We start from the raw sequence: 13933 nt of genomic DNA on the forward strand, positions 1-13933 counted from the left end.
TACCTGAACTGAGTTTTTAAGTTGACATTCATCAAGGATGTGCTACCAGCACGTCGAAATAAAAGCAAAACAGAAAAATACAAGTCACTGTTAGGTTTAAGAATAGCATCAAAGTACCTGAATTGAGTGAGAATAGTGTGTAAACTGTCCCTGAGGGTTTTTAAACAGTGTGTACAAGCTGGATTCCTAAGAACATTAGTTTTATTTAACAGTGTGGACTGATAAAATACCAATGTCTGACAGTTTAAAGAGGAGGTTATAAAGAATTATATGCAAACACTCCAAATGTATAGTTTATACATTTCTTCTCAAAGCAGCAATAAGCTGCTGTAAAGTATACATCCCATCAGAACAAGCAACATGTGGGAGTCAGATAAAGGTTTCTATCTTAGCCTGGTTTTCTGACAGCACAGCATATCAATATCCAATGACTATTATCTTTCCTATTATCAGAATGTAACTAATTTCGACTAGCAATATAGGATTAGACCTTTAATCAAACACTTTGCTATTACATACTAAAATTCCTTAAACTTACTAATGCTGGTATACTAACCTAGTTAATTATCCCCCCCTCATTTTAGAAATATACCCTTCCACAACTTAAAAACATTAAGATCCATTTTCAGTCCTCTGATGTAAAAAGCATGTCAGTGAATTAATATTAAAAATTTACACAGTAAAAAGGCTTGAATTTCAGCCAAAGATTCTAAATACTGCTCATTCCCTGAAGACTTAAAGGGAGAGAGAATCCCTACCCATTTTCCTAGTGATTTATTTTTCTAAAATGGTCTGACACAATTTCTCATATTGGGGAATTTTCCCCTCACCTCCTCTCAAATTCCAAATTCTTAAGCCTGAAATGCTTAATGAAATGGGAAACATGAGGCAATCATTTGGAATTGCTTGAAAGGTACAGAAAGTTGTTGTCTTTTTTTTTAATAAGATAAGAATTATTTATATAAATGTGATCTGACCCCGTGTAATGTAGTTATGTTTTATATTTTTAAATAATCACGCTAAAACTTACAGTACCTAAGACTCTGAAGATAAATTAAGACTTTAGTGTTGTAACAGAAAAAGTGCTGAATTATCCCTTTTCTAGTACTTTAAACATTTCGGACAAGTGCTTTCCTAGTGACAGTAAAGTTTACTATATACCCTTCCACCAAGCAGGAAAAAAAAGTTACCTGGATGAAAGAAAAGACTTTTAGGAGTGTAGCACCGGTATTTACCAAATAACAGATGTTGTTTCACTTACTCTGAGGGGGTAAAAATATTCTAGATTGAAATTCTATTTGGCTATTGAATGTTAAAAATCCCTGCTCTACTGTGTCAGTGTCCTGTGGCCAACCCCCCACCCCCCTCCCCCAGTCCCTTACACACTATCCACTGAGAATCTAATCTCTAAAGAGATTATTTTAAAATTTATGTTTTCAGGACATACCTGAGAAAGGGTGCAATTATGCAGAACAAGGAACCCAAGACTGCACTAATACTGGTTATAGGTTCATAAATTCTTTCCCAAGACAAATCTAAAAAGTCTAAGAGGTATGGATCTTCAAATACGTCTTACTGCTTTAGATTTTTTTGGTATGTGTGTAGGGTCATTTCCAGTGTTGAAAAGATCACCTTGAGTCTGTTCAAAGACAGTTCAAGATGGGGTAAAGAGTTCATTTCCATAGTCAAACTATAAAGATTAAATATTATGATTATAATATTTGCTACATCCAATAAATCGATGATTAACTAAAAGTGCTTGTTTTTTAGTGTTTATCGATACAGCTCTAAATGAACTGGAAACCTTAAAATTACCCCCCAAATAGTTGCAGAATTAACTCATTAACTCATGTTTTATTGTCAAATCAATATTAATTAGCCTTGATTCTCATTTTCAAACCATCTAAAAGATTTTTCTATCAAAATGAAGGTGGCCCAACTTCATCACATTATCTATCCTGTGACTCATTGTTAGTATCGTAGTACAGAATCTTTAGCCTCTTCTCAAGTCTATATACTTTCCCCTCCTACTCCTTAACAACCCTCCATCCATCTCCTTCATAACATTTAGGGCACACAGCTACAGGGCTAATGTCTGCTTTTTCAAAAGGCAACTGTGAGTTTATTTGGGAACAAGAGAGAGGACAAGCAGAGAATTTCCTCTATTTTCCCTTCAGTCACCATGTTCACAAATCCTGTAAGTCTCCAGGACAGAATGAATCAAAAACAAAAACAAACAAACAAACAAATAAAAAACTAAGATGATTTTGGAGGTCTGCATTCCTTGTACCAGAATTATACTTCTTTCCTTTTCAGCAGAGTTGGAAAGCAATCAATTTTTTAAGCCCCTATATAGCTTTAATTGTCTCCTAAATGGACCATTTGGCTAAAGCCATTAAGTTTCTAATAACACTGGCCTGACCACAGTATTAATGAAGACCTAATTACAATGGAAAGGTAACAAGGAAAACAATTTTTGTTATCTTCAATGAAGGTCAAAATTTAACCTATAACTTTCAATGTCTTCCATAAAAGATTAAGAGGAGCAATTCAGTCTATTGTCATATTCTACCACCAATGACAGCAACCTGAATATATAGAAAAGGATGGCTCATACAAAACAACCTCTAGCATTTAAAGAAAGAATAATTACAAAAGAAAAAATATGTGGTTTCAAAATTAAATCTATAGGGACAATAGCTGTTAAAGAAAATGACACCCACCAGTCATTTATCCTCCATAACTACTCAAAATAGTTTCAGGTTCTGACACTGGCTGACTCATTAATTTGTTTTGTAAAAATAACTAAATGAATCCAATGAATCCAAGCTTCACTATTACGGGTCAGTGAAATGTAAGAGAATCACAAAGGCTTAGAACCAGGCCTTGCACCATGTGCTTACTTGGGCAGGGGGAGAACACATAGCTCACTAGCAGCTCAAAGGTTGCTAAGTACTGCCTAATGACAGAAGGTAGTTATGATATGGGCCTTTGCAGGTAGTCATTTTTAGTCTAATTTAGAGTTCTCTCCAGAAAATTGGGAACTAAATGTCTCATTGTGCCTTATTGTTTTACTATCTGATCCCATATAGCTCATATTATAGCTCAGGTAAAATGCTGGGGAATGAAAATGCCAATTGGATGAGGTAATGGTTTATAAGATAACCAGAGTTCTAAAAGCACTTCAATATTGTAAAGTAAAAGTGTACCACATAAAGCTAATACACACTTCACACTTGTTGAGCTTGCTCACCAGAACTGAATAGTAATTAACTTCACATAAGGACCCCTATTATCACACAAAGCCTTACTCATATTCATGATCTGCTGCAGCAAAGGTTTATCAAGCAACACCTAAACTTCAGAGTAACAACAAACTTAGTATTAAAAAGTATTATACACAAATATAAATTATGTTTCTTGAAAGAGAGACCTTGTCCTTCATGGTATTTGGGGAGCAGAAAAAAGTGTATAGCTCATCACATAGTTCAGAGTCACTTGAAAGCCTACTGAACTTAGTAATATAGTACATTACATTACTGTCAAGTTTCATGACCCAACTCTCTGAAAAATAAGAAAGCTAACGATAAAAATACCAACTAGATATCCTTCCATAGGATCATTCAGTATTTTTGACTTTACAGTGCCGTATCTACTCTATAATATCAATGTTCTCTCATTTAAAAAACAAACAAACAAACCCGCAAGAACTGATTTTCAACACATCATCTCCTAACATTAGTGTGAGTAATGTCATCATCTGCCTACTGGAAAATGAGAGGAGAAAAGGCTTTTGTGACAAAGACAGCTGTGAACTACACCTTCCAATACCATAAAAATGGTCAACTGTTGTTTGGGCCATGCAAAACTCTGATTAGCAGAAATTAAGCATGCGAATAGACCAATCTCTATTACACATTTATGAGGACGTCCCCAAACTAGAATATCTACACTGAAAGTGCCAATACAGAACAGCGGCAAATCAAGAGAGAAATCAAATATTAAAAGATCACTGCGGCACCAAGACTGACAGCCAGCCATGTGATGAGCCACCTCCAAGAAATACATGGTATAATGGAACTCTGAACACAAAATTTAACATTAAAAGTGCACCTGAATATTACCAACTAACTTTACAAAACCTACAATAAGGTAAAATATATATCTTTTGAAATATTCAGCAGCTTTCTGTTTTTTTTTTTTTTAAGATTTTTTTTTTTCTGAGAGGCTCATGAAATTTAAAAGGGACCACTATCTAATTTCAACCATGCTTCACAAAACAATAATGGCTATTTTATATTGCAGTTACCAATGTAATGCAATTAGTGCTTTAAAATAATCTACACTCAAAAAAGAAAAAAGAAAAAAAAAAAGAGACCGACCGACCTTTGGAGGAAATATGCTTATTCAAAAGCTTCTTGGAAAAGAAAATTTACCTGAATATCAAGTCATGACTGATCTCAAGTGTAATGTTTAAAAGCTTCACAGACATGAATATTACAATCTTCAGGTCTCAGGACTTTTAATCTGAGAAAGTTTAGAGTTTGGTTTGTTTTTAAATTCACTTTCTAACCAAAACAAATAATAGAAGTACTCAAATTTTCACTATTTACAAGTCTCAGCCTACAATCTGAAATGACACAATACAAGTTCTCTTATTTAAACTGCAGCATTAAAGGGTAGGCACACCATTCTTCTGCTGCTCGATTGTCATCCACTGAAACACACATAGAAAATATTTATGTTAGTAAAATGATCACTCCATGTACACTACAATGACAAAATTTACATAACTCAACTCATACATCACTTTATAGACTACCACACAGGATTAAACCTCTCTGAACAGTAAAACTACAAAAGTTGAACTTTTAGGGCCAGATTTTTAAATGGGCCTTTAATGATGCCTTTCTGAGAGGGGATAAAAGCAAGCACAAATTAATTGCTCAAAGGACCTTTCTGCAGCAATTTGGGCTACCAAATACCCCAAACATCAGGCAAAAAGATACCATGGTTGCAATTAATTGTGTGTGTCAAATTACTGAGTGTGGAACAAAGGAGGCATTCCTTCACAAGCTTAGCCCTTTGCTTTCAGCAAACTTTCTACAACTTCCTTCAACTGCAGATGAAAACCATATATTTCATAAAATATTTTTATTGCAACTTCTAGCTAGGCTAGAAAATATTGCAGAGTCATATACTGCTCTGAACCTAAGCTGCTTTTTCTGTTGAGACTAGAAAGCTAAGAGGAAACAGGCTCAGTCATCCACAGATTAAACTGCTACACAAAATAACCAAACCAAAAGAGGAACCCAAGCCCAGGCTATGTCAAGAATGAGCAGTGCATGTATTTCAATAACAGCAATGGTGTGCCTAACCTTTGAAAACATAGGCTGCGGAGGGAAAACTATCCTTAACCTAATTAACTGCTCCAAAGTTGCTAGGCAAAAATTTATGCCTTGGGAATATCTGGACCTACTTCTCTTCAAACTCTTAGTATCTATCTGAAATCATCAGCCTCAATGTAATGCTCCAAGTCTTATTTTATTTTACACAAAAACTCCAATGACTTTTTGTTTGGTTTTGGTTAAGCATTTAGAAGGGCCTGACCACCTTTCTCAGCAGATTAGATAGGGTATATGTGGTGTGGATTTTGTTTTTGTACCAAAAGTAATTTTAATTTGGTCACAAGGCAAAATTAAATTTCATGGGCTTTATTTATCTGGCAAAAAATTGTAGGAAATAAATATTCTGAATTTGATTACTGTAATTTGAAAAGCCCATCTCAAAAAAAGTTTAGATGCTTTTCAAGGAGTGCTTATATAAACATGATCTGGAAAGTCCTGAATTGTGTGCTAAACAACCATAAAAATCACCTAAATATCAGAAAAAGGTAAGAAGGGGATAGAATACAGGATGCCAAAAAGGAAGGAAGGAAGGAAGGAAGGAAGGAAGGAAGGAAGGAAGGAAGGAAGGGAGGGAGGAAGGGAGGAAGGAAGGGAGAGAGGGAGGGAGGGAGGGAAATGTTGAAAAGCAACAAATTAAATTTAAACAACAACCCTTCCCCCCTTGATCTAGTATCTGGATTAATTAAAAAAGAAATTCTACTGAGCTCAATTGCTGATTGAACTATCATTAGATGTGAAATGCAACCTCAATCATGTTAGGTTACCTTGGGGTTCTTTTTTTCTCTCACCACAAACATGTATCCTTCATTCGTGTGGATATTTGGGCAGACTACTGAGGCTGTAAAAATCTAGATACCATTTTTGCAATATTATAATTACTTAAACACACTTCTTTCCTTACTTCTCCCTTTTCCCAATAAAAAGATCTTGAACATTTTAAACTAGTTGCTGCAATGATATCCAGTCGTTAGTATATGATCAAATCTGTAAAAGGTTTTAAGAATACAAAGAAACTTAGTTTGTTAAAATGAGGCATCCTCTATTGTTTTATGTAATGTACCCTGACTGCTCCTGAGTAAGAACGGAGCTCGTCCTCCATGAGATAAGGCTATATCCTCACTTGTTGGTGAGACCAAATTCTACCCTTAGAAAATACCAAATAAAATTACAGCAAAGGTAGTGTTACAAAGTAATTAACCGAAGCATTTCTGAAGGTAGTGTGTGCACATTTTCCACCTCCCCTCCTACTGGGTGAGCACTAAACAGATTGCTGATTTGTTAAGTAAATTTAATAGAAGAAAATCATAAAATGTAAATTGACCTAAATAATTACATATCACTGAATAACCAGATTTTTTTTAATTCAAAGGTTCATTGCTCCTAGGACTTTTTTCTTTAGTTTAATCCTTCAATTAGGTGAAATGTAGAAGAGAAACATGAATGATTTTATAAGATGGTTTTCCAATTTGTAATGATAAAGCTCCCAGTATGACAGAGGTGGTTTCTAAAAGGGGGCTTTTTTCCTTTTTTTTTTTTTTTTTTTTAAATAAAGGCAAATATAACTTAAAAAAAAAAAAAAAAAAAGAAAGAAAAGCATGCAGGCTCTACAGGCAAGGAGTCCACTTCCATGTATCTGTTCTCTGTGAGGTAACTCAATTCTCTTTTGTAGAGAAACATGCAAAAAGGCCAAACAATATCCCGAGCCATACTGCACATGAAAATTTTAAAATATGCAACATTCAGAATGCACCCTTCACCTCTGTATACACAAGTCAATGCAAATTCTGCAAAGAAACAAGTGTCACAGTAAATGAAGTTAGGTGTAAGCAATGATAGCTGAACAATGCAGTAGTGCTCACCCAGTTTGTACAGTAATTGGCACTCTACAGTATTCCTACTCATTTTTTGATTCATTTGCACTTTGTGCTGCCTCTCCCTGGGGATCTAATTCAATCTTTACAGAAACATCTGGCCCCTCCGACCTCATTAATTTCATCTTTTTCTTTGGAGGGTTTTTCAAAGTGCCCAGCCTCTCCTTTACTTTGTACTCCAGTGTACTGTGGGGAATCCCATAAATACTCTGAGCTTTGGAAACACTCATTTTTCCACTCATAACCACTGAGATTGCTTCCTCCAGTATCTCACTGTTGTACTGTCTGTAACGCCCTCTTTTCTTCCGAGGCTGCTTGGAGCCAGGGTCTCCTTCTTGATCCGATGTGGGATATGGCTGTCCAGAGGTAGACTGCTCAGCATCTGAGCCCCAAGAATCGGGTCCAGCATCTAACATGCTTTTTCTATTTTGTTTTGGAAGAATAGCCCTTAACTTTTTACTAAGCGCGCTCTCCGTTTGTGAACCCATTACCAAAGAGCTATAGCTGTACTGATCACCAGTGCGAGACTCCCAAGAAAGATCCATTCCTCGAACTTGTGGTATCTTTAAATCTACAGGCGATGCATGGCTCGCATCCTTTTTTCCATCTTGTTTTGCTTGAAGTGCCATTTTTGGAAAGGCAGAGTTTTCTGCAAGAAAAGGAAGGTCACTGATGTTGCTGAGTGCACCATTTCCCCTGAACTTCATACGGCTGAGGTTGAACTCATAATGTGGTTTTGCCCAAGAGGCTTCCCTGGATAATATTAAGTGTTGTCCATGATTCTGTAATCCAGATGGCCCAAGGCTGGCAGCTGTGGACAATTGGTTTCTGCTCAGTAGTTCTTCACTAATCTGCAGGGATCGAGCCAATGGAACTTTGAGTGATGTGGAGTGTCCAAAACCTTCCCTGGTTCCATCCTGTAAGCTTCTTGGAGGTACCCCATCACCACTCCGAAGTCCGTCTGGGCGGTACTGGCTGGGTCTCCCAGGTCGCCTAATTGGATGGAAGGAAACTGATGTGAGCAGGACTTGCACAGGTAGGGAGGGATGGGTGAGGGGACCACTCCTTTATTAGAAGGCCTTGCTTGGGTAACATCACTTTGTGTTATTTATTTATTTTTCTCTAAAATTAAAAAAAAATTGTCTCGGCAGTTAGTTTTAGAACTTGTTCACAAAAAAAGAAAAAGGAAAAAAGAAAAAAAACCAGGAGCTTTTTGGGCAAAGAAAAATTAAACCTGTCAGCTGGTCTCTGGTTGGGTTCACAAATTTTCGGAGAAAAAGTTTCGCGCAACTGTCTGAAAATAGCACCTTAATTATTAATTACAAAGTAATCATCAAGTCTCCAAAGATCTACACAGAATTGTGTTACCAATGTGACGTTACCACTAAACAAGTACAGTAATAAAAGAGTAAGCCAAATTATTTATTTTAATGCAACATATTCAACATTCATGACAACCAGCTATAAAACTGGAACCATTTACAGTGGTGGAACCCATAGATAACTGCTCATTTATCCCACAAACAAAGTTGATGTTCATTATCAAAAACCAAACACGTTCAAATAACATTTCTTATTTTGCTTGGGAAAAAAAAATATGGCTACCAGCCCCAAGGGGGGAAAAACCCAAACCAAAACAAATCAAAATACCCATCGCATTATAACTTACCACACTTCTTCATTTTAAAACACTATTAGCTGCAGACACGAGTACCACTAATTTTCCATTTGAAGTAATCCAATCTTTAAAGAAACTGCCCTTTATGTTCCCCAAACTTTGTTCCTTAAGTTCTACTCAAAGTAATTACCGTCAGAGGTATGCAAGCAATTTATAGCAGTTTTCTTTAGTTAAAAGTGTCTCTTCTTAAAATATTAAGCATCAATTTTGAAATTTTAAGTGGATAGCTTTCAAATAATTTTAAAAAGTCAACTACTTCCACAAAGTTAATTCATAAGGTTTCCATTTTCACAATAGATAAATACTATCAATGATAAAACTGGCAACTGGTAAAGCATGCCCAAGGGTAATAATTACATTTACTAGGCACAAAAGTGGAACTCTGAAGAAATAATGATAAACCATCTATGTTCTCCAAAAGTCTACAGGGATTCTGTGCTGTTATCAGTAAATAACATAATAAAGATAACAATGAATATTCAACTAAAAGATGGGCAGTCTTGTAGGTGCTTTTGTCTTCCAGAAAACAATACCACACAAAAAACACTTTCCATTCAGAGGGGTAAACCACAGCAACTTCAACCATATTATGCATGGAACTTGGTGGTCAAGTTTAAAGAAAATCTTAAGCAAGGGATTCATTTATGCACACCACACTTAGGATTCTCCTACACGTGTCCTTAATCACACAATTCAAGTTTTCTGATATATAAACGGAACCCAATGATTTGGGACCATAATGACTTGTATCTAATATAAACTATAGTGAAAAGAAGGGCTTAAGAAAAAAAGGATTAGTAAACTATGCAAATTGCATTAAATCAGTAAGTTACTTTTAGACTGAATAGAGGAGGAGAGAAAAAAGAAAATGATGGAATTTTAGAAAAAATAAAGGCAGCATTTTAGGAGTCAGTAAAGGAATTCTTCAATTTGAAGGTAATTAAGAATAAGTTGAAAAAGGTTAGCCCACTTAGTGTGTACTTATTCCTTTAACATCTAAATAACTTTCCTATGTTGGTACTCTGAAAGTTAAATAAACCTACATATTAACTAATTTAACTTACCAAAGTTACTTTTCATATATGAAGTTGATTTTTGGTTACAATACAATTTTATGGAAATCCTTCCCAATATGGTATTTAAATGTCTTCATTAACACCTGACTTTTCTAAATGGCTTCTATGTACATGCAGAGAGAATTCAGACAATTCTTACACTATAAAATTAGGTGGTCAGAAAATTCACTTTAATTTGCTAAGAGTTATCAAAACTGAGCATGTAATAATCTCTTGGTACCATACGATGGTTATCCCAACTTCTATAGTTTTAACCACTTAAAAAACAAAAAATACATACAATTACATTTTCTGAACTGCCACAGTGTTAAAACTGCAGTTCAAATCAACAATGAAACCAAACCAAACCAAATCAAACCAAAACAAACAAGAAAAAAACGAACAGCTCCCACATACCCACGCACTTCATTAGAGATACCCAGTTAAGTACTGGAGCCCAATTTTCATTCAACAACTTCAGCACACATAATACTGCCTTACATCTGAACCCTGGAGTTATTTAGGTTGGGTTTCCCACTCTCAAACATTCAACAACAAAAAGGCCAAAGACATTCTTGCCATATTTTTATTCACTCACTACTTGAAGTGACTGGGCAAAACTCATTTACCCTAGTCAATTCTGGACTTCACAGATTGAGCTTTTACTTGAGAGATGGACCAAGTAATTTACCAAAGGCCCACTTACAAGAGTGTTACTTTGAAGGCTTAATTTTTAAAACATACAATGGAGATTAATACCAATCTTTGATAAATTGCCCCCCTATAAAACTGTGGAAGGCTACAAATATTTTCCCTTACCCGTTCCCTTGAGTACTGGAGCAGCCTGGAGAATGGCTCAGGGAAGTGCTGCCAGCACATGGACTTTTCTTAGTGGACAGATCAAGTACACCGTCTGTAGAGACACAAACAAACACCTGAGGATATTAAAAACTAGGAACAAATGTGGACTGAATAGACCAAAAAATGACAAAGCAACAGGCCCAGTCAACCATGCAGATACACTAGCCATGAAGTTATGAAGTCAGTTCATTAAAGAATCAGGACTATTTTCCCTCCTACAGTGACATACATTTAGCAAAGCTTGAGCTAGTATCTCCAAGGGTTAAATATTTTATTAGTAGGGCAAAAGAAAAGGTATAGCATATCACTGAACATGTTAGGATATAGTGAGGTAACAGAAATCGCAGTTTACATAGTATTAAGTTCTGTAACAGAACTGTTAGACTCAGTTTTCTAACTTCACCTTTATCAAAGCATGTGAGTTTTAATGCCACATCATACAAATTATAAAACCAAACTCTTCAAGAGCTAAGTCTACCCAAAACACTATAAGTATATAAGTTGGATTTAGAAAATTTTATAACACAAATCATTTAAAAATATGTTTATATGGTTAAATTACATGTATATACAAAATAGTCTATAAGATGAATCGGATATTAACTGTTTATAATTTTCATGTGTCCTAATTACTGTTTAGATACATCTGCAAAAAAACTCTGTATATGGACAATCTTTTGGAAAAAATCTGCAGAAACTCTTGGTATCTATAAAAGCAAGGTTTTTCAATTAATAAGCCATTACAAACTAGTGAGCAAATTTTAGGGAAAGAAAGAATGAAACAGTCTTGATACTGATGACAACCTAGATGTTTTAGCCATTTTTTTTTAACTGAAGCTAGACCACATAACAAATTCCCACTATAAAACAAAAAATTAGAAGACCTTCTTTTCCCACAAAGACTTTTTTCCCGAACAGACATGTCTAAAAAGGAAAACTCATCATCTGGACAACTTTTAAAGCTGCCATTCTGTCCAAAATTAACAAAGTAAGCTAATACTCCATGCCTCTGATTTTCAGTTGGTCAGCAAAGAGGACTTTCTATCCAGTTATGTTAAAAACTGCCCCAATATAGGATCTACATAGGACTTGTGTCTGAGGACACTGTCACTCCTGATTTCATGGTGTTAGAAATAAATACGTTGAGTTTGTAAACCAAAAATCCCACACTCATACAGAATAAGTGTTGTCCTTTAGAGTTACTAATATTTCTAAAAATATAACTGTAATTTTATAGAACCAAGTGTCCTTTTAGACATCTTAACCTAATGAGACATCTAACAAGTAAATACACTGCTTAAAATATTTCCAACCAAAGACACTATTATTTAAGACATCCAAGTCTGTCTAATCAAACAGGCAATGTATTTTAAGTCTACTTAAATATACTAAATATACTGTGATTTCATTGGAAACACTTGAAAATTCATTTGGGAAATATCATTTCTAAAATTTTGTTTCACTTAAAGACTATACACTATAATCCTGTCATCTGGCTTCAATTTCTGTTGACAAGAGCGTACCATTAGTACAACATATCTCTTAAGCATAGCACCACCTAGAAGTTAAATTAGACTAGGTGGTATCTTTTTATGTTAATCTCCACCATTAATCCTTTAAATACAACCTCTACACTGTCATTCTCCTCAACTGAAGTTTTTAAGGCAATATTCTGAGCAAAGAATTTCTTAATGAAAGCTACCAATCTTTGGTAAAGATAATCTTCAACAGAAATAAGAAGCACAGAAAAGCACAATTTGGCTTTTGGTAACCGAAAGTAAAAGTACACTGACTGATGTGAACATATGACAATGAGGAGTTCTACCAGGAAATCTCTCAGAATTATAAGATTGTGATTGCTATTCATTACCCATAACCAGTTAAAAAAAAAAAAGAACCAAAAACTACTAATTCAAAAATACATTCTTTAATAAACCACTAAAGCCGGTCCATTAAGTATAAATCCCTCTTAAATTACTTACAATAAGCAGAAGAAAGTCCTTGCAGAGATTTAATAATGCATTAAACTTTTTGCAAAATGAACTTGTATTTCTCACCAATAAATCTACACATCTCATAACTTTCTGCACACTCTTAAGAGATTTCTGTGACAAGGAAGTCTTATTAGAATAGATATCACCAATGGCAGAATTCAAATACTCATTTCATCTTCGTGAAATTAAAGGTAAAATGAGATCATAAAGCAACAAAAATATTAAATCTATTTAAGAGAGTAAACTTTTCATAAATTCAAAAAATATGTTCTAAGCAAAACTGGTAACTTCTTAACCTTTTCCCTTAATCAGGATCCTCATCAATTAAAATTACCTTTTGGAAATATTCTAAGGTTAGCTCATAATACAGCATATGCATGGATGGATGTGTTTGTGTATTTATAAAATACTGAATACACTGAACCACCTGGTGTGTCTAATGTCTTCCTCACTGTATCTAATCCCAGAAGTTTCTTTTTTTAAAAATGCAAACAATACATAGTCTTGCCTTATAATTTCATTTGCACAGTATAACTTCTGCCGAATAAGACATACTTATTTCTCAGGTGCTAATCCTAGAACACTGATGGATGGGGGAAAACTTAATTTTTCATAGGGGTTTTAAAAACAAGGGATATGGCAAAGGTTTGGAGGCATAAAATACTCATATAAATATCAAGTAAATTAAAGATCGCACTGGGGTGCCTGGGTGGCTCAGTAGTTAAGCGTCTGCCTTTGGCTCAGGTCATGATCCCAGGGTCCTAGGATCGAGCCCCGTATTGGGCTCCCTGCTCAGCGGGAAGCCTGCTTCTCCCTCTCCCACTCCCCATTTGTGTTCCCTCTCTTGCTGTGTCTCCCTCTGTCAAATAAATAAATGAAATCTTAAAAAAAAAAAAAAAAAAAAAAAAAAAAAAAAAAAAAAGATCAGCAGCAACAACTGTAACCACCTAACTTTCCTGGGTGGTACATTAATCATGACTACGTACTACTGATACATAACGTAGCCATTTTATCTGTACTTCTTCTCTATTACTGCAGAGTCAGGAATAATTTAAGAATCACGTTA

At 35.1% G+C, this 13933-nt stretch overlaps 1 protein-coding gene across 4 annotated transcripts in view; it reads right to left on the reverse strand.

The window, feature by feature from the left end:
* Window positions 1-13933, reverse strand: part of LCOR (ligand dependent nuclear receptor corepressor) — a gene marked incomplete at its 3' end in the record, with an annotated part of 135034 nt that overhangs the window by 20417 nt on the left and 100684 nt on the right. For 2 of the 4 annotated variants that reach the window (XM_080822497.1, XM_080822498.1), the window contains exon 7: window positions 10832-10925. In XM_080822497.1, the coding sequence (XP_080678623.1) occupies window positions 10832-10925 (94 nt within the window). Of the gene's footprint in view, window positions 1-4220; window positions 8273-10831; window positions 10926-13933 lie in introns of those variants that run through there. The other 2 variants (XM_080822500.1, XM_080822499.1) reach the window with 2 other exon arrangements.

Source organism: Martes martes (genome assembly GCF_963455335.1).
Source record: "Martes martes genome assembly, chromosome: 14".
Taxonomy (NCBI): Eukaryota; Metazoa; Chordata; class Mammalia; order Carnivora; family Mustelidae; genus Martes; species Martes martes.